Genomic DNA, 20,547 nt, shown 5'->3' on the forward strand with positions numbered 1-20,547 from the left:
AGAGCCACTGTTAAGGAGACTTATCTTCGGGAATAAAACAATCTGCTCCCTTATTGAGGAATGTCCCCTGAATTATGGTTGATCGTTTTATTGTTTTGTGACATAACAACCATAAACTGTCCCCTTCTTCCTTATTAGGGGTGTTCAAAAGAGAGGTTCCACTTTAGGATAGTTAAAATCAATTAAACAAAAGTATCGAGTCCGTGATGATTGTATAAATCTATATCACAGTCATATGAACAACTTACTTCCAAGTGACTCAATACAGATATAAAATCCATCTTCGGAAAGACATCGGTGTTGCCCACATGGGTTGTTCTCACATGGATCTTCTATGAAAAAAAAAAGTCGGCATCAATGAAGCTAGAACTATCGAAAAAATATCTATATTATTATATTGTCTCCTGTCATTGATAGGGGACTATTGATGGTGGCTATATTATTATATAGGCCTATTCATTACCATTATAACGACTTACCACCATCACTTCGTCGCCTAATCGATTGACATCCAATGCTACTAATACTATATATGAAAATACATTCCGTGTCACTAAATTTCAAACATTTGTCCCCTTCATCACATGGATTGACTAATAGAATAAAAACATAGATAAAAATCATAATAACAGAACTTTTATCATCAAGATAATCAAAGATACGATTAATGCTGGTCCATCCTTTATTAGGCACCTACATGATTGCGAAAAGCAATGTTTGCTCCCATCAAGGTCGAAAAAGAAAAATTGACGTAGTGCGTCGACGGCCGCGGATGGGTTACAAAATATGACTGCACGATTAATCATTGTAAAGACTTACTACATTTAACATTTCCATCTTCCTCATCACTGTAATCACATGGATTGGCTAGCGATACAAAGGTAACATTTTAAATTTGAAATATTAATCGATTTAACTACAAATTAATATTATTATTATTATACCAAACCTTCGGTTTATACAGTAGTTGGAACAGGTAGGCCAAATACGCATATAGGTATAATAATATTAGTAAATCATCGTGATTAAAGCTCAGCTTTTGGTAGGTTATGTCTAAATTGCCAGATTTAAATGTAACTCTAACTAACCTGCGCTAGACAACTCGACGGTTACATACAAAAACATGAATAGAATAACTGACAATCGAAACATCTTGCAGAAAGAAGTCTATATTAAGAGGAGTAAGTAAGTAAGAAAAACAAATATGAGGACAATATGGATCACAAATACAACAATATTGAAAACATGGAATAATGTAAATATGTAAACTGTTAATTAGATCTGAATAGAATGTTTACTCACCTTAGTCGGTAATCTGTATCGTTACGCGAGCTCTCCGTAGACTAAAAGGTGTGGACCATGTAAACTGGTATTTTATTATCTCATCACGCATAAGTTTAAATATATTAATATTAACTGTTATAATAGAAATATTAGCAATAAAAATATACATACATCTGTTTTACAATGAGAATAATGAAACGCCAAATAAATTACATCCCGTTCTTTTTTTTCTTTTATTTTTTGTTTAATCTTCTTTATAGAGGTTGACTCTAAACAGGATATGCTGACAATCAATTTATCGATGATGTTTGCGCTTCCCACTTTAATTCGATTGAGGTAATTTAAAAAAAAATATTTTTAAAAACAAGAGTGACTCTGTAGTACACAGTTCAAACTACAATTAAGTTGACTCAAGTCGTATTTTGTAATAAGTTTATGAATTTCTAATAGAAATATAAGAAAAAAAGCCACATATAGTTGTGATCTTTATTTATTAGATTTATTATATACAATTTATATGTCAGAGATTAGAATCAGTGAGTTCTGCCTGAAATCCCAACTCAATTTGCTACGGTACGGTAATAGTTCCTACATCCGGGAAATGCGAATGATGTTCAAAACTGACTATGTAGGCTTTATAGAATCTTTAAATTTCTGTTAATGTTTGTAAATTTTGAATTGAAAAATATTGTTTGTATTAAAATGAAATGAAATAAAAAAAAGGTAGCCTATAAGCAGCTAATTAACCCCAAAAAATCACACTCATAGGTATATCACTCTTCCCTGGGTATAATGAACAACGACTTACATGTAACATACTTCTGACGTCTCACATGTATTGGAATGGGGAGGACATCGCACTGTATTTAGTAATACAAATATACCACGTTTGTAACTTGTCTTCTGTCAGTAATTGTGATTATTATACTAATTGATTAGTAATTAACAGAATATGAAAAGTTGAAAACTCTTTAATACCTGTAAACACAGCATTTTTAAAGAAATTACGATATTCTTACCTGCTGCGCCAGAAAATTCGACGTTTTCATACAAAAACATGAATATTAGAATAGTTGACAATCGAAACATCGCAGAGAGAAATCTAAGAAATGTAATTATAAGACATTATACAAACGGAATTGTCTGTAGGCCTACTGTATAAAAACAGTTTATCTCCAACCGTTAAAAATAAGTTACAGGCAATATATTTCATGACTCAATATCATCTTCGAAAATTACCTCTCTAATTGTGTAATCCTTGATCAAAGTAACAAAAATGTGAACGCGCAAAAAACCCTTAGAATTTCAACGAAAATGTGTATACCATTCTCCAGATTTGCAATAAAGTCATAGATCCATATTCATTTACGGACCAAATATTTGGAACGCGCTCTATAAAACCAATAAATTAAAATCCCAATACGCTGTTAAAAAAAGAAACTAAAGAAATGATATTTAGTACATACTTAAAAAAAGGGAGATAATATATATATATCTTCATTATATTTAGTTATTTTAAACAATTATAAATATATTGTTTTCAAAAGAACACCATTTTTGTATTACTTTTTGTGTACATTATTTTGAACTTTTACATTTTGTTTTTCTTCACTTAGTGACTACTCATTATTAGTGTTAGATTTCTTTCTGCAAGATGTTTCGATTGTCAATTATTCCATTCATGTTTTTGTATGTAACCGTTGAGTTTTCTAGCGCGAGTTAGTGAGAGACCGATACCTAATTTACTCTAACTTTTCTTTCAAAACCATATTGGAGTGACCATCCAAAGAGTACCGTAACATATTGAAACGTTAATGTAGTCGTATATCAATATTGTAGTCGTAACCCACGATTAGTCTGCATGAGTAACAGAGAAATAAAGACACACGGGTTTTGATATTTCGATATTATGCTTTATTAATGCTGATTTTATCTTTTTTTATTCGTAGCCGATCCATGTGGTGATTCAAATTCATGTTAAGAAATCGAAAAATGTTATCCCTATGGTAAAAAGTTGCCGTTGTCACCATTAACAGGGAACAAAGTTGTCACACATTTACATTTAATATTCGATGGATATTTTTAATGTAAGCTTCTACATCGATTGACAGTGGTTTTGTTTTGTTTATTATTTATTTTCCACACACAAAATATATAACATAATATTGGTAATAAACATCATTTAGGTAAAAGAAAAAACAGACAAACTAGTTAAATGTCTTATAATAAACCAAGTCAAGTATAGTGTGTGTGGATGGAGACCAAAATAAGTTTGAAAACAAACTTTAAGGCATGGTCACCATTTAAAAAATCAGAGTCACAAAGAACAATATGTGATACAAATGATAATAATAATAAGCACCAAATAAGAAAAATAGAGAAATGCAAAGCAAATGTAGTCTGGTTTAAGCAATATAGATATAAATAAGTTGAAGGTAGATAATAAATTATCATCCAGGTAATTGGCTATACATGATTAAATTAGAAGAAAAAAAAAAAAAAAAAAGAAGAAGAACGGGAGACTTACCTGCCATACATTGAAACCAGAGAGTTTTTAAGATTTGATTTAAAAATGTTAACATTTGGTAGAGATTTAAGTGATGTATCTAAGGAATTCCATAAATTAGGGCCATTAAAAAAAATAGATTTTTTCCTAAGAAAAGATATATATTTTTCAGATGAAACATTACTTTTTGCAAATCTAGTTCTGTGATCATGAATCTCAGATGGTTGCTTAGGAAATAGTGAGGAAATATGTGCAGGTAATATGTTATTCTTAAAACGGTACATAAAAGTAAAAGTTTGTAATTTATTTATGTCAAAGACGTTAAGAACATTAAATTTATAAAATAATGGTTTGGTGTGGGCTATACGGGTTGATCCTGCACAGATCCTGAGAGCACGTTTTTGAAGTTTAAATATATTATCAATATGTGTTGTTTCAGGACCTGTCCAGGGACACAAGTATACAAATTTGTCAATTGTAGTAGCCCATGCGATATTGCAATAATTAATATAAGGTAAGACTAAAGTATTATATAACGATAAAAGAATATGTTGGGGAAAATAAAATTTTAATTTGTTCATAACGCCAATGTTTCTAGAAATAATATTAGACATTTTGTTAAGGTGAGGTTGCCATGTCAATTTAGAGTCTATCGTAACTCCTAGAAATTTAGTATTATTTACTTGATTAATAATGTTGTTATCAATTTCAATAACAAAAGAATCAGTATTTTTAATTTTATAATTGAAAAGAATAAAGTTAGTTTTGGAAGTATTAAGAGACAGTTTATTTGATTTGAACCAATTAGAGACCTTGATTAATTCAGTGTTAATAATTTGAAATAGATTATTTACGTTTTTATTTGAATAAAAAATGTTGGTATCATCTGCAAAAAGAACAAATTTTAACAAAAAAGAAGAGTTGGGAAGATCATTAACGTAAATTAAAAATAATAGAGGGCCGAGTATAGACCCCTGGGGGACGCCGCATTTAATTTGGGAGAAATGTGAATTATAAGAGTTAAATGAAATAAATTGATGTCTATTGGCAAGGTAGCTACTAAATAAATTTAGAGCAAGACCTCTGATACCGTATCGTTCAAGTTTGCTTAAGAGAATATCATGGTCAATAGTATCAAAGGCCTTGCTCAAATCAAGAAAGATGCCAGCCGTAAAGTGATTAGTGCTTATAGCTTTGGTGATTTGATCATATATATCGATAAGTGCAAAATCAGTAGAATAAGATTTTCTGAAACCATACTGACGATTATAAAGAATATTGTGTTTAGATAGATAATTAAATAACTTGTTATAGATGAGACGCTCAAGAATCTTGGAAAAACAGGTTAATAAAGAAATAGGCCTATAATTAGTAAACAAATGAGGGTCACCCTTTTTAAAAATAGGATCTACCTTAGCAATTTTAAGAAGATCAGGAAATATCCCATGTGAAAAGCATAGGTTGAAAATGTGGGATAGTGGTTTCGAAATTAGATTACAAATAGATTTGACAACATTATTTGAGATGTCATCACAGCCTGGACTCTTGTTGTTTTTTAGACCTTTAATAATGTTAATAATTTCATTTTCTGAGGTCGGAGAGAGAAAAAAAGAATTTATTAGAGGTTGCATTAAGATAAGATGAAAATTGGTTTAAGGGTTCATTAATAGTCTTTGCTAGATTAGGTCCGATGTTCACAAAATAATCATTAAAGTTGTTAGCAATGTCAAGTGGACTAGTAATTTTGGTTCCTTTGTGAAGAAAAAATGATGGGGGACATTTTCGTTTGTTACGACCTAAAACAGTATTAATAGTTTGCCAGGTCTTATGTATATTATCTCTATACAAGTTAAATTTATCATTGAAATGTTGTTTACGAGAAACTTTTAATAAATTAGTTAATTTGTTTCTATATTTAATGTATTTATCTTTGTCTAATTGCTTTTTGGATTTAATATACTTTTTGTAAAGTTTGTTTCTTATATCTATAGATTTAATAATACCTGAAGTTATCCATGGTTTATTTTCCTTACGAATGTTTCGTTTAGATCTAACGTGTTTAATGTGAGTATCATATATTTTAGAAAATTTGTTTTAAAATAAATTATATGCATCATTGGGATTATTGATGTTGTAAACATCAGACCAATCAGTGGAAAGAAGATTATTAGAAAGAGATGAAATAGTACGGTCATTAATTTAAAAAAAAAAATGTTTCAAATTATTATTTGGTTGAAAAAGAACAGAGGAATGAATAATAGAATAAACAGAAAAATGATCTGAAATATCGGAATACAATATTCCAGGTGAAATTTTGTCTTGAATATTATTAGTAAAAATGTTATCGATAAGGGTAGCGGTTTTGGTTGTTATTCTAGTGGGTCTGTGCACTAAAGGATACAAATTAAATTTAAACATATTACTTAAAAACTCGGAGGATTGTTTATGAGTGTTACATTTCAGCAAATCAATATTAAAGTCTCCAGCAACATAAGTCATTTTGTCTTCGTTGTTTATTGTATCTAGAAGTAATGTAATGGAATGATTGAAAGAAACTAAAGATAATTCAGGTAAACGATAAATTACACCTAAAATAATATTCTTAGGTTCAGAATTAATTTCAATGAAGAGAGATTCAGAATTAGGAGAAATAATACTAGAAAGGTCATTACGTAGGGTATACTGAAAACTCTGGTTCAAATATATGGCAACACCACCTCCCGCTCTGCTGGTTCTTGAGGAATGCAAAAGAGTATATCCTGCAATATCATAAAACATAAAATCAGTTTTGTTATTGTTAAAAAAAGTTTCAGTAAAACAAATTTAAAACACTTAATAGATCAGTAATGTCATTAAAGTGATTGGCAAGACTACGTGAATTCATGCTAAAAATGCTAAATGAAGGGGTTATATTGGTAATTTTAGAATTAAAAGTGGTTGAAATGATAAGCCACAGGCAATCAATTGTCAGGCAGAAGAAATTGTTCTTCATTGCTTTTATCTAAGCATTAAAATAGACACTAATACATAATATGATTTTTTTTTCGTTTTACAGCTAAATTTTATGCGAACAGAGCAGATGCTTGTAGGCTGAACAATAAACAGCTTGAAAAAGACGTTATGGAATATAAATAATACACACTAAGTAGTGCACAAATCACTCGCAGTTCCCGGGTGTAAAATTCCTTTTAAATCAGAATATTTGTTCTAATAGGCCCTAATAGTCTTTTATTTAAAAACAAATCAGACCTATATAAAAGTACCATCACGTGGAATAGCTTCCAAATTACATGTCAACTTACAAAATCGGCAAAACAGGAGGAGGAGGGTGGAGCACTGTCGTAAATAATGTAGAAACATCGAAGAGCTCAATATCAAATGGCATGGAACTACCGCAGCAAATCACGTTGGGATGTCAAACAGAATAAAATTCTAAAATGACATAATGGACTACGGTATGTAAAGGATGCGTCGCGTTGTTAATTTTATTTGATTGGATACCGGCGGCGGGCAAATAAACTTACTAGTTAAAACAGTTGATCAATTATTTTTAATTTATTCAGATAAGACCTATGTTGCCGTTTTGTTTGTTTGTTTTGCAATTTATATTGTTTTTTTTGCTTTGAATCATCATTTGTCTTTTGTGGAGTTGTCCCACTTTTTTATTTCATCCAAATTAATGAACACGGTACAAGACAATAAATGCATAGCAGACAGACGATAATAATGTACCGTATTGTACTGAAGCTTACAATTAATTTGGTTTAATTACATGATAATATACAGTGATGTTTCCCTCTGACGATCCTTAACATTTGTAAACTATTGGGTTATTTGTTTTCCGTTTTTCATTTTTTTTATGTTTTCTTGCAAGTGACTAAATCAAATAAAATCATATTTTACCATACGACACTACAGTCTTTTTAGATTTACAATACAATCTGACAATTCATGGTGGCTATAAAAATAACATTTTGTTTTCAATTACAGAAACGAATTAATAGTAATCATAGTCTAATTAACATTAAAATATGTTGACGATGATGATGATGATGATAACGATGATGACGTAGATCTTTAATTTTCTGAACGAAGGCTGGCATCCTAGTGATAATACCATGGATAGGCTATAACCTGTAGGCCTATTATTAATAAAATCTTTATTTAAAATAGCCAATAAAAATCAATAATTCACAGTTTGCAATATAAGTTTACTGAAGTTCACTTTACTTCATTCAGAAAATCATCGCGATATCATTATTCGAAATAATTTTGGTAAACTTTGGCAGTGTTATGACGTCATACGTCCACTCGTAATGCATTGAACAAGTGCTCGATTGCCAGTCGACACTTATATTCTTAAAATGTAATATAAAACAAGTAATTACTGAAAATGACAATGCTGTGGGTATCAGTAGCTGGAACTCAATGGAGATACAAATAAAATATGCAAAACACTAAATTGTATGTTAAAACAGTCAGAATGTACTAAGCTTGTGGATTAATTTATTTATGGTATTTAATGTTTCTATGAGAAATCTTTCATCAGATCAAATTATGTTAAATATGGTATAACCAATTATTATGTTTTTGATTAGTTAATTTTGATTATGACAAATGAATGTACCAATAGGCCTACTTTCTATCTACATGGTGTTATAGCATAAGCTAAAATATTAAATTTCTCTTTAGAACTTCAGGTAACTAAACTTGCATGCTGTTGACTACGGCAATGTACAATCTTGCAGTGAAAAGAAAATGTGTGATCCTATGTGTGATCCTTTTAACTAATATTATCTGACTCCTCGTTTTATGTAAATGTGGAGTGAACATAATTATGGGAGGGACATGAATGTGTATATTTTGCATTGGATAACTTTTCGAGCAAGTTAAACAGCCCAATGTCTTGACATCTAAGAGCAGTCTTTTATAATAATATTATAGTCATGGTATTCATATTTTTAACCTCAAAAGTGTACTTCTAATCTATGTTGTAAATTACTTACGAAGCACATTTTAAAAGGTATTCGTTTGTTCTTTGTTATGTTTTAAAGTTTTGCTTAACTCTTGGTACGATATAAATAATTACCGTATTTATTCGGATTAACGTTTGCAGAACAATCAGTAATAAATCTAGGTGTGGTCTACCATGGTCTATTAATAGGCCTATAATCGTTTTATGTATAAATCTAAATTATTTAATTATTGTATGTGCTGAAATTTTATTGATACCGTAAGCAAAAATTACAATACAAACAAAAATTGATTTAATGAGAAAATAACCATATAGGCCTAAGCATTAACAAAACTGAACATTGTTTTTCAAATTCATATATAGATAATAAAAAAACATTTAAACAGTTCACCATATGTCTATTTTGTAAATAAAACAGATGGCCATATTATTAACATATAGTACACTATTCAATATTTATGATAATTATTATGCACCTTTGACAAACTGTTTTTGAGCGCCGTAACAAATAAAAATATGATTATGAAATAAAGTTTAAACTGAATAACTCTGAATAATTAATTGTTTTAGAGTGTTTCATGACAACACTGCAACGACGCATCACTCGCAGTTAAAGACACATTTATTAAGATACACCTGTCATACACCTGTCCTTTTATCAGGTATGTAAAACTTTATATTTACTCTTTCATATTCAAATCATTTTTGTTAATGTAGACAACATCATAGGCCATATCTTCTACCAATTTATATATAGATGCTTACGGCACTGGACAAATTACGGCATTATGTGGAGATACAGTCCAGAGAATCGAGTAACGCGATGGTGACGGAGAAACGAAAAACTGTATTATGATATGATGATGACGACGACAGTCAAGGCGACAACGATTTGGAACAACCATTAAGTTGACTCAGGTTTTCAAGTCGTACCTTGTAATAATCGTTTATAATGATAATGATATAGCTAATAGAAATTTAAGAAAGAAAACCCACATATAGTGTTGATCTTGTTATTTTATTAGATTTATTATATATTATTTATATGTCAGAAATTAGAATCATTGAGTTTTGCTTAAAATCCCAACACGATTTGCTATACGGTAATAGTCCCTACTATCCGGGAAATGATGTTCACAACTATCTATGTAGGCCTACTAAATATCTTAAACTTATAAATAATTCACATCGTCTGTTTTATTATTCCTTAGCCCTGTTAACGTCGTGTATGTTGCGATTCAATGAAGCTGTAATAAGAACAAAATCAGTGTAATTCTTAAGATCAGTGCGTTATCATCAAATCAATGACAATGATTTTAATTTTTAAAACTTACATTACTCACTAAATATTATGTAATTACACATAACATTTAGGTTTATAGAATCTTTACATTTCTGTTAATAATTGAAGCACATTGTTTGTATTAAAATGAAATGAAATATAAAAAATGTACTAGCCTAGAAACAGCTCATTAATCCCCGAACAAGTTATCACACTCATGTATATCAGGGAAGAGTGAAATTCACTCTTACCTGTAAGCAATGACAACTTCTTCTGTTTGACAATTAATTATGACCTATGGCTTGTCATAATCATTTGAACCACTGTCAGTCGATGTAGAGGCTTACATTAAAAATATCCATCGAACGAACATGTGTTTTACACTGTAAAAAAATTGTACAGTACAGTTTTTCGACCGTGTAAAACAATACATCCAGCAACCGTTTTACTAAATATGCGCGACAACTATTATCTGCAGGCTGACTGTATGACCTAAATTGATCATTATTATAATAATTAATTATGAACTGTCAATTCTCGGTGCTTCTTCCGCCTCATAATATGGCACAGGTTCTGGTTCTGTGGTTAAAAAAAAGATGAAATCAACATCAATGAATCTTAGAACTAGATATTATCAACGTATGGTAAGTGTGGGACAACTTTGACGACTTACCAATCGGATTACGAATACATTTAACACTTTTACCATAGGGAAAACATGTTTCGTTTTCTTTACATGAATTTGAATCATCACATGGATCGGCTACGGATAAAAAAAGATAAAATCAGCATTAATAAAACATAATATTGAAATATCAAAATGTTTGTCTATATTTCTCTGTTACTGCATACTAATCATGGGTTACAATTGTAATTACAATGCATCATTGTAAAACGTCGCATTATTTGAGATATACGACTATATTAAAGTTTCAATACTGTAGGCCTATGTTATTCCATAGATGGTCACTCCAACATGGTTTTAAAAGAAAAGTTAGAGTAAATGTGAAATAAAATTTCATCAATCCAAATGCAATTGACAAAATATGGGTATTTAGTATAATGAATGGCTACAGAGCCACAAATTGTGATACGTCGTCGACTGTGTATAACATCTTGAGAATGTCATGAAATTAGTTGACATTTAGGATAGTGCACATATTCAATTTAAAAAACATTAAAATAGACACTAATATTCATTGGACTATAAGTAGGTATCGGTCTCACTAACCTGCGCTAGACAACTCGACAGTTACAAACAAAAACATGAATATAAGAATAATTGACAATCGAAACATCTTGCAGAAAGAAGTCTATATTAAGAGGAGTACGGTAAGTGAAGAAAAACAAATATTTTAAAAGTTAAGAATGATGACAATATAGATCACAAATACAACAATATTGAAAACATGAAATAATGTAAATATGTAAACTGTTAATTAGATCTGAATAGAATGTTTACTCACCTTAATCGTTAATACAGGTAATTTGTATCGTTACGCAAGCTCTCCGTAGACTAAAAGGTGTGGACATGTAAACTGGTATTTTATTATCTCATCACGCATAAGTTTAAATATATTAACACTAACGCTTATAATAGAAATATTAGCAATACAAATATACATACGCATACATATACATCTGTTTTACAATTAGAATAATAAAACGCTAAATAAGTTACATACCAGTTCTTCTCGACCTTTTTTACCTTTATAGAGAGGATTGCTCTAATCAGCATATGCTGACAATCAATTTATCGATGATGTTTGCGCTTCCCCCACTTTAATTCGATTGTAGGCAATTTAAAAAAAAATATATTTTAAAAAACAAGAGTGACTATGTAGTACACAGTTCAAACAATTAAGTTGACTTAAGTCGTATTTTTTAATATTCGTTTACGATGATGATGATGATAGAACTAACAGACATTGAAGAAATAAAAACGAAATATAGTTTTGATATCGTTATTTTATTAGATTTATTATATATTATTTATATGTCAGTAATTAAATCCCGATTTGCTACGGTATATTAGTCCCTACTATACGGGAAATGTGAGTGATGTGCACAAAGTAGTCTATGTAGGCCTACTAAATATCTTAAACTTATGAACTGTTTCCTAACTTCTTATTCACACCGTTATCCGTTAGCTCTGTTAGATTCAATGAATCTGTAATAAAAACAAAACCAGTGTAATACTTTGCGATTGCATTATCATCAACTCAATGACACTGATTTTCCTTTAAAAAAATTAAATTACTCACTAAATGTTCTGTAATTACACATAACATTTAGGTTTATAGAGTCTTTAAATTTCTGTTAATGTTTGTAAATTTTGAATTGAAACATATTGTTTGTATTAAAATGAAATTAAATATAAAAAAAGTAGCCTATAAACAGCTCATTAACCCCCCCAAAAGTTATCACATTCATAGGTATATCACTCTTCCCTGGGTATATGAACGATTTTGAGAAGACATTCAAAAACACTAATATACAAAATCAAATGTAAATTTGGTCTAACATATTTACTATCACTCGTCACTGGCACAGATACCGCGGGGGAGGTGTACCTCCTACTTTTTTAGATCATTATTAGATGATCCCCCTTAACCCATTCGGCGACAAACGCACACACTTATAACAACCATAGGTTTTTCTTAAAATCCTGGTACAGATCCCCAATAATCAAAACGGATCCGCGCCCTTGTCATCAGTATTCCTTAAATAATAAATTGTCTATTTTCTGTCATTGTCGTCATCATCATTGTCACCGTTTCGTCACTGAACTGGTAGCAATTACCGTATCGTAAACAAATTGCAAAGGGACTTGAATATCAATGACGTTTTATTCAACTGTGTATTAGCATTACACTAGCGCCGAGTAAATCAGTAAGTGAATGATGTATAGACGTATTGTAATTACGGTTATATTACTTACTAATAATTAATAACCAAGGTAAGTGTTTATAGTTATAATGTAGTCATTGTTACACGAAATATATTAATCCCTGACAACAAATTTAAAAATGGACATGCAAAAATGTCTCGGGCCATTTATTGTGGTTTCGCAGGGTCGCGGCGATTTCGTCAACCTTAACAATAATCCTCGCCAAGGACTTACCAATATACGTACTGGTAACACATACGGCACTTCCATTCAATAACATGTAGCATACTTCCGACGTCTCACATGTATTGGAATGGGAAGGACATCGCACTGTATATAGTAATACAAATATATCAAGGTATCGTTTGTAACTTTGTCTTATATCAGCAATGGTAAATATCAATACCTTAGTATCACATTAATCAGAACGACGACTTGGGACAAGAAATTCGATTAATCTAAGATAGCCTAATCATTGTAAATATATTCTTAATTGTAGTCGTACATTCAAATTGTCCATCTTTGAACTAACACATGTCATCATTCCAACATGGGTCGTAACAAGATTAAATGTGAAATACACTAATTTACATCGATCCAAATACAAATTAACTAAATATTTGTATAATTGGTAAGATTTGACAAATTTAATTTTCAAGAAAACCTAAAACGACGTTATCAAACCACTTTTTATTTCTATTTTCGACAGACTAATATTAGGCCTAGGCTATATATGCGCTCTACGTTTACAAACAATCTCTGGATCCGCCTCTGACGCACTGGTGCACCTTCAGTCAGACCATGTAGGAAAAATAATCTGTAATTTTATTCTGTAACTTTTCTTGTAATTTTTGCAAATTATCCCAAAATATAAGAAGTTGACAACTCTTTAATACCTGTAGGCCTAAATACAGTCATTTTAAAAGAAATTACGATATGCTTACTTATATACATGCGCCAGATAATTCGATGTTTACATGCAAAAACATGAATATTAGAATAGTTGACAATCGAAACATCGCAGAGAGAAATCTAAGAAATGTGAATATAAGACATTATTTTTAAAGTACACAAATGAAATTGTCTGTAGTGTATACAAACAGTTTATCTCCAACCGTTAACAATAAGTTACATGCAATATGTTTCATGACTCAATATCATCTTCGACAATTACCCCCTCCTTAATTGTGTGAAATCCTTGATCAAAGTAAAAAAAAGTGAACGCGCAAAAAAAACCCCTCAGAATTTCAACGAAAATGTGCATACCATTCTCCAGACTTGTAATAAAGTCATAGATCCATATTCATTTACGGACCAAATATTTGGAACGCGCTCTATAAAACCAATGAATTAAAATCCCAATACTCTGTTAAAAAAAGAAACTAAAGAAATGATATTGAGTACATACTAAAAAAAAGGTGGAAAAATAAACATAAATATTATGCATATTATAGGCCTACTGAGTCGCTCATAATCGGTATAGTGCCTCCGGGGAACAAACAGTCTCGTGTCCTTTTATGCCTAACCTGTGGTGGTCACTTAGATTGTGGTCGCGCTTATGTGCGTCACTATTAAAGTAGATGTGAATTTCCCTCTTTTCCCCACAGGGAGGTGCTAAACGGTCGTGGGCGACCTATGTTGTTTTTGTTTTTTTGTACATCATTTTTTTTAATGTTGGCAATGGCATGAATGTACCGTACATTTAAATGGTTACCAAACTGATACTATAAATATTGTAAATGTAATTGTGAATTGTGAATAAATGTGTAGCTTTAAAAAAAATGGAATAAAGTTATCTAAATATAGATATGAATTTTTAAAAAATTACTTACCTTGTCGACAATATATAGATTTGTTGTACCGTTATGCAACTCCACTAAAATGTGGCCCAATGTAATCTGTGTTTTAATATATCTCATTAAGCATACATTTTAATATATTAATACTAACGGTTATATGTTAGAAAGGTTAGAAAATAAAATATGCATGCATTTGTGTTAACATTTGAATGAATAAAACCTATCGAAAGACAATGAATTTGCATAATTGAAAAACGTTACGGTATTGCACTAATAATAAATTACATTAACGTTTCAATATGTCCCATGGAAAAATAAGTTATTTCTCCATTCCAACATGATTTTGATCAGAAGAAAAGTTAGAGTAGGTCTAAATGATTATTAAGTTCAGTTTTTCGACCGTAAAAAATTACATCCAGCAACCATTTTACTAAATATGCGCAACAACTATTATCTGCAGGCTTGTTTGGTACTGACTGTATGGCCTAAATTGATCATTATTATAACAATTAATTATGAACTAACTGTCAGTTATCTTTTCTTCTTCCGCCTCACGTATTGGCTCAGGTTCTTGTTCTGCGATTAACTAAAACATGAAATCAACATCAATGAATTATCGTAAGTTTGGGACAACTTTGTCCTCTATTAATAGTGATAACGATAACTTATCGACCGGAATACGAATACGTTTAGCCTTTTTACCATAGGGATAACATGTTTCGTTTTCTTTACATGAATTTGAATCAGCACATGGATCAAAAAAGATAAAATCAGCATTAATAAAGCATAATTTCGAAATATCTAAACCCGTGTGTATTTCTCTGTTACTCATGCAGACTAATCGTGAGTTACGACAACATTATAGATATACGACTACATTAACGTTTCGTTATGTTACGGTACTCCTTGGATGGTAACTCCAACAGGGTTTTGAAAGAAAAGTTAGATTAACGTAGGTATCGGTCTCTCACTAACCTGCGCTAGACAACTAGACGGTTACACTAAAAAACATGAATAGAATAATTGACAATCGAAGCATCTTGCAGAAAGAAATCTAACACTAATAATGAGTAGTCACTAAGTGAAGAAAAACAAAATGTAAAAGTTCAAAATAATGTACACAAAAAGTAATACAAAAATAGTGTTCTTTTGAAAACAATATATTTATAATTGTTTAAAAATAACTAAATATAATGAAGATCTCAACCGATTCTCTGTACTGTGTCTAGATTTGCCTATTATAGGAAAATTTGGTAATATTATACTGCGTTTCACATGTTTCTCCTTCTTAGTAACCTTACAAGATACAGGCACAACATGCAATACAAATGAGATGAAGTATTATCAAATATTCCCAATAGGGCAAATATTGATAGATTTTAGAAATTATTAGAATGATTACCTGAGAGAAGTGTACTGTTACGTACATAATCTCAAAACATATGTTTTATTGTCTCATTAGGCTGAATTTTTATCGGTTATGAGTAGAAATAAATATACATGCATTTGACCTTTCGAAAAACAATTAAAACATATAACAAAAGACATTGATTGGATAACGGTGGGTAAATAAAATAAAAACAATTCTCACTACTTGTCTTTTGTGGGTTTGTCCCACAAAAAGAAACTTCAGGTAACTAAACGTATATGCTATAGACATGTCAATGATTATATTCAAGACCATTAACTTTAAAATCAAGTATTCAAACAATTTGTTTCCAGACAAAACGAAACTTCAGGTAACTAAACTGATATGCTGTTGACTACGACAACGTATAATCTTGCAGTGAAAAGAAAATGTGTGATCCAACATAAAAGCCCTTTAACTAATATTAGCTGTCTCCTCGTTTTATGTAAATGTGGAGTGAACATAATTATGGGAGGGACGTGAATGTGCATATTTTGCATTGGGTAACTTTTCGAACAGCCCAATGTATAAACAAAAATTGATTTATAATGAGATAATAATCATATAAGCATTAGCAAAATTGAACATTGTTTTTCAAATTCATATATAGATAATAAAAAGAACTTTTAAACAGTTCACCATATGCCTATTTTGTCAATAAAACAGATGGTCATATTAACATATAACAAACTATTCAATATTTATGATAATTATAGGCCTTACATGATAATTATTATGCACCTTTGACAAACATGTTTATTTTTTGACTGTTTTTGAACGCCGTAACAAATACAAATGTGATTATGAAATAAAGTTTAAACTGAATAATTTTGAATAATTAATTGTTTTAGAGTGTTTCATGACAACACTGCAACGACGCATCAATCGCAGTTAAAGACACATTTATTAACATACACCTGTCATACACCTGTCCTTTTATCAGGTATGTAAAACTTTATATTTACTCTTTCATATTCAAATCATTTTTGTTAATGAAGACACCATCATAGGCCATATCTTCTACCAATTTATATATAGATGCTTACGATACTGGACAAATTAAAGCATTATGTGGAGATACAGTCCAGAGAATCGAGTAACGCGATGGTGACGGAGAAACGAAAAACTGTATTATGATATGATGATGACGACGACAGTCAAGGCGACAACGATTTGGAGGGAGTATTATTTGGAATGAATTATAATAGATTAGGATTGCCAGGCAGCGTATTATCCTTTTGGAATTTTATAGAACTACCCTCTATGAGCAAATTCATAGTCAGTCTACCATCCGATTATTTGACCTCTTTTAAACCATACATGAGTCAAGTAGGGTAGACAGAATTGGACAGTCAGTGGAGGATCCATCATTATAGATTAGGGGGAGGGAGGAGAGTTAAATATTTTATAAATGATAAAAATGATCTGTCAGGTTGCAGGATAAAAAAGTCATTAATTTATTTTAAAAAGACATTGCTGTTAAATTTTAGTGGGTGCTAAAGCCTGTTTAGCCCCCGCCTGACAGTAGTTTCATGTCATCAGTTTGTATACACCTCAATCAAGTCTTGTACATCTGACGTAATATTTACGGCACACACTAAAGTACTTGAAAACTTCAAATTTATCATTTACCACCCTGAACCTACGATCCTGTAGTAAAATCCCGAGTGAAATGGACATGGATGGAGTAGTCTGTCCAAAAGTGGACCGAAACTTCCTGATCTGACCGGAGATCTGACGAGGCCAAAACTTTGACCCTTTAGATTTATTGGGGTTGGTTACATCTATTACACTCTCACCTACTACTAACTAATCTAGGTGTAAAGCCTCAGCAGCGCCTTCCACTCTAGACTCTATAATAATGATCTATCTATACATTTTTATGAATAAGAATTGTTAAATAACACAAACATAACAAGGTTCTCAAATTGCTTATTCATTTTTCTTCAGCTGCTTCAATTTAAGCTCTTCAATACATTCAATCGATAATTGAAGAACTGTTTCTTTATTTCTTTAGGCCGCCTACTTTTTAAATCATACGCCACCCTTTACCAAATACTGATGAGAGTCGGGACTCTGAGATCAAGCAACTATGTGCTAGCCTCCTCCATTTGTTGTCAAAATAATCGTTTCGGTCTCTTCATCGAAAAAAGTTAATATTGATTCAAATAGGTGAATACGAAAAAAAGTGGTTTAAAAGATATGATGAGTAATAAATCAAATATACGTCAAATACTTATGTTCATAATAGTGATTCCGAAGTAAGTACTTACTTACCTGAACAATCTACCACGAATTCTGTTGTGAGGGTAATGTGTTTCGAGGGACGAACAAAATGTTTTTAGAACACCTGTGCTTTTTTTGCGAAAGTAATCGCAGGAATATGTCTGTACAATCGATAGTTGTCTTTCCACCCTGTATTTCTGTCTGTTCAGCTTTAGAAAAAACACCTTGATGTACTAATGAAGGTATTAGGATACATCAAGTTCATTCAACAGAGTGGCTTTGTGCTTATTTATTAATCTTGAAGCAAAATTAGCTTCAGCCATATTGTACGTTTAAGATACGAATGCGATACTTTACATACAGGGGGCGCCCTATATATTGTCCAAACCAACCCTCTCAACCAATCTCTTTCAATATGAATGAAAGAATTATAAAGTATCACCAGTTCTCGATTTTAGGCGGCATGTACACATTCTTTTTATTCTAGGCATATTAGACGGGGTCTAGTGAAAATAATAAAAGAGTTTTATTTGAGACATTTTTATTGTAGACATCCATGTATCTAAATTACATTTAATCAATGTTATAAAGCAAATTATTTGGCCAAAAATTGAAGCCAAAAATTACATCCGGAAAACTTAAGCCAACATGCTAAATAATAATCTATTTTCTACTTCTTAGCATCGTCTATTGTTATGATCCATCAGCCCTGTTATGGTCCGGCAAACACTGTAATAAGAACCGAATCAATGTATTCACTTGGCAGTCCATATGCTACAGATAACTCTTTCTACAAGTTTCAATCTATCATCCACCAATAAACTCGATGCCACTCAGGTTGCTGAACTTACCTTTAAAAGCTTATTAGACTATTTTATGCAGTCGCCACGGGTAAATAGACTTATCTTTGGGACTAAAAAACTGCACCCTTAATGAGGAATGTCCCCTGAATTGTTGTTGGTGTTAGTGTTTTGTGACATGACAACCATAAAATGTTCCCTGTCCCTTAATGGAGATGTTCCACTTTATGATGGCTAAAATCAATGAAACAAAATTATCGAGTCCGTGATGGTTGCCTAAATCAATATCTCAATCATATGAACAACTTACTTCCAAGTGCCCGACAGATATAAGATCTAGTAACTTCGTAATAACAACAATAACACATTTGCCCACATGGGTCTTTCTTACATGGAACTCCTATGAAAAAAAAGTCGGCACAATTAAGCTAGAACTATCCAAAAAATATCAACGTTATAAGAGTGCGACAATCTGTGTCTCCTGTCATTGACGAGGGGACTATTGATGGTGGCTATATTATTAGATAGGCCTATTCATTACCATTATAACGACTTACCATCAGGCATAATCGATTGACATCGAGTTCTATCATTTATGAACAGACATACTCCTGAGCCCCCTCTTAATTCAATACAACCGTCCCCATCACATGGATTGTCGACTAATAAGAATAAAACATAGATAAAAATCATAATAACAGAACTTTTATTAACAAGATAATCAAAGATATGATTAATGCTGGTTCATCCTTTATTAGGCCCCTACATGATTAGCGAAAAGCAATGTTTGCTCCCATCAAGGTCGAAAAAGAAAAATTGACGTAGTGCGTTTACGGCCGGCCGCGGATGGGTTACAAGATATGACTACACGATTAATCATTGTAAAGACTTACTACATTTAGCTTTTCCATCTTCAGACAGACACATGGTACCTCCACATGCACTGTAATCACATGGATTGGCTAGAGATACAAAGGTATAATTTAAAATGTGAAATATTACTTGATCCAAATACAAATTAATATTATTATTATTATACCAAACCTTCGGTTTATACAGTAGTTGGACCAGGTAGGCCAAATATATAGGTATAATAATATCAGTAAATCATCTTGACTGAAGCTCAGCTTTTGGTAGATTATGTCTAAATTGCCAGAATACGATTTAAATGTAACTCTCACTAACCTGCGCTAGACAACTCGACGGTTACATACAAAAACATGAATAGAATAATTGACAATCGAAACATCTTGCATAAAGAAGTCTATATTAAGAGGAGTAAGTGAAGAAAAACAAATATGATGACAATATGGATCACAAATACAACAATATTGAAAACATTAAGTAATGGAAATATGTATAGTGTTAATTAGATCT

At 31.3% G+C, this 20,547-nt stretch overlaps 2 protein-coding genes and 1 long non-coding RNA gene across 3 annotated transcripts in view; all 3 read right to left on the reverse strand.

The window, feature by feature from the left end:
- Positions 1–20,547, reverse strand: part of LOC144842220 (uncharacterized) — a 61,791-nt gene that overhangs the window by 12,433 nt on the left and 28,811 nt on the right. The window lies entirely within an intron of this gene.
- Positions 1–20,547, reverse strand: part of LOC144842112 (uncharacterized) — a 54,703-nt gene that overhangs the window by 1,781 nt on the left and 32,375 nt on the right. Inside the window, exons 2-5 of the mRNA XM_078698491.1 lie at positions 1,089–1,167; positions 820–867; positions 480–593; positions 249–332 (exon numbers count right to left, since the gene is read on the reverse strand). Coding sequence (XP_078554617.1) covers positions 249–332; positions 480–593; positions 820–867; positions 1,089–1,152 — 310 coding nt within the window. The 5' untranslated portion in view covers positions 1,153–1,167. The remainder of the gene's footprint in view (positions 1–248; positions 333–479; positions 594–819; positions 868–1,088; positions 1,168–20,547) is intronic.
- Positions 19,069–20,419, reverse strand: LOC144851965 (uncharacterized). Its single transcript, XM_078709643.1, has 5 exons — positions 20,356–20,419; positions 20,064–20,132; positions 19,728–19,832; positions 19,481–19,570; positions 19,069–19,099 (listed from the first exon to the last, which is right to left on the reverse strand). Exons 1-5 carry the CDS (start codon positions 20,417–20,419, stop codon positions 19,083–19,085), a joined length of 345 nt encoding a protein of 114 aa, XP_078565769.1. The 3' UTR covers positions 19,069–19,082.

The sequence above is a fragment of the Antedon bifida genome, chromosome 1 (genome assembly GCF_963402885.1).
Source record: "Antedon bifida chromosome 1, ecAntBifi1.1, whole genome shotgun sequence".
Classification (NCBI taxonomy): Eukaryota; Metazoa; Echinodermata; class Crinoidea; order Comatulida; family Antedonidae; genus Antedon; species Antedon bifida.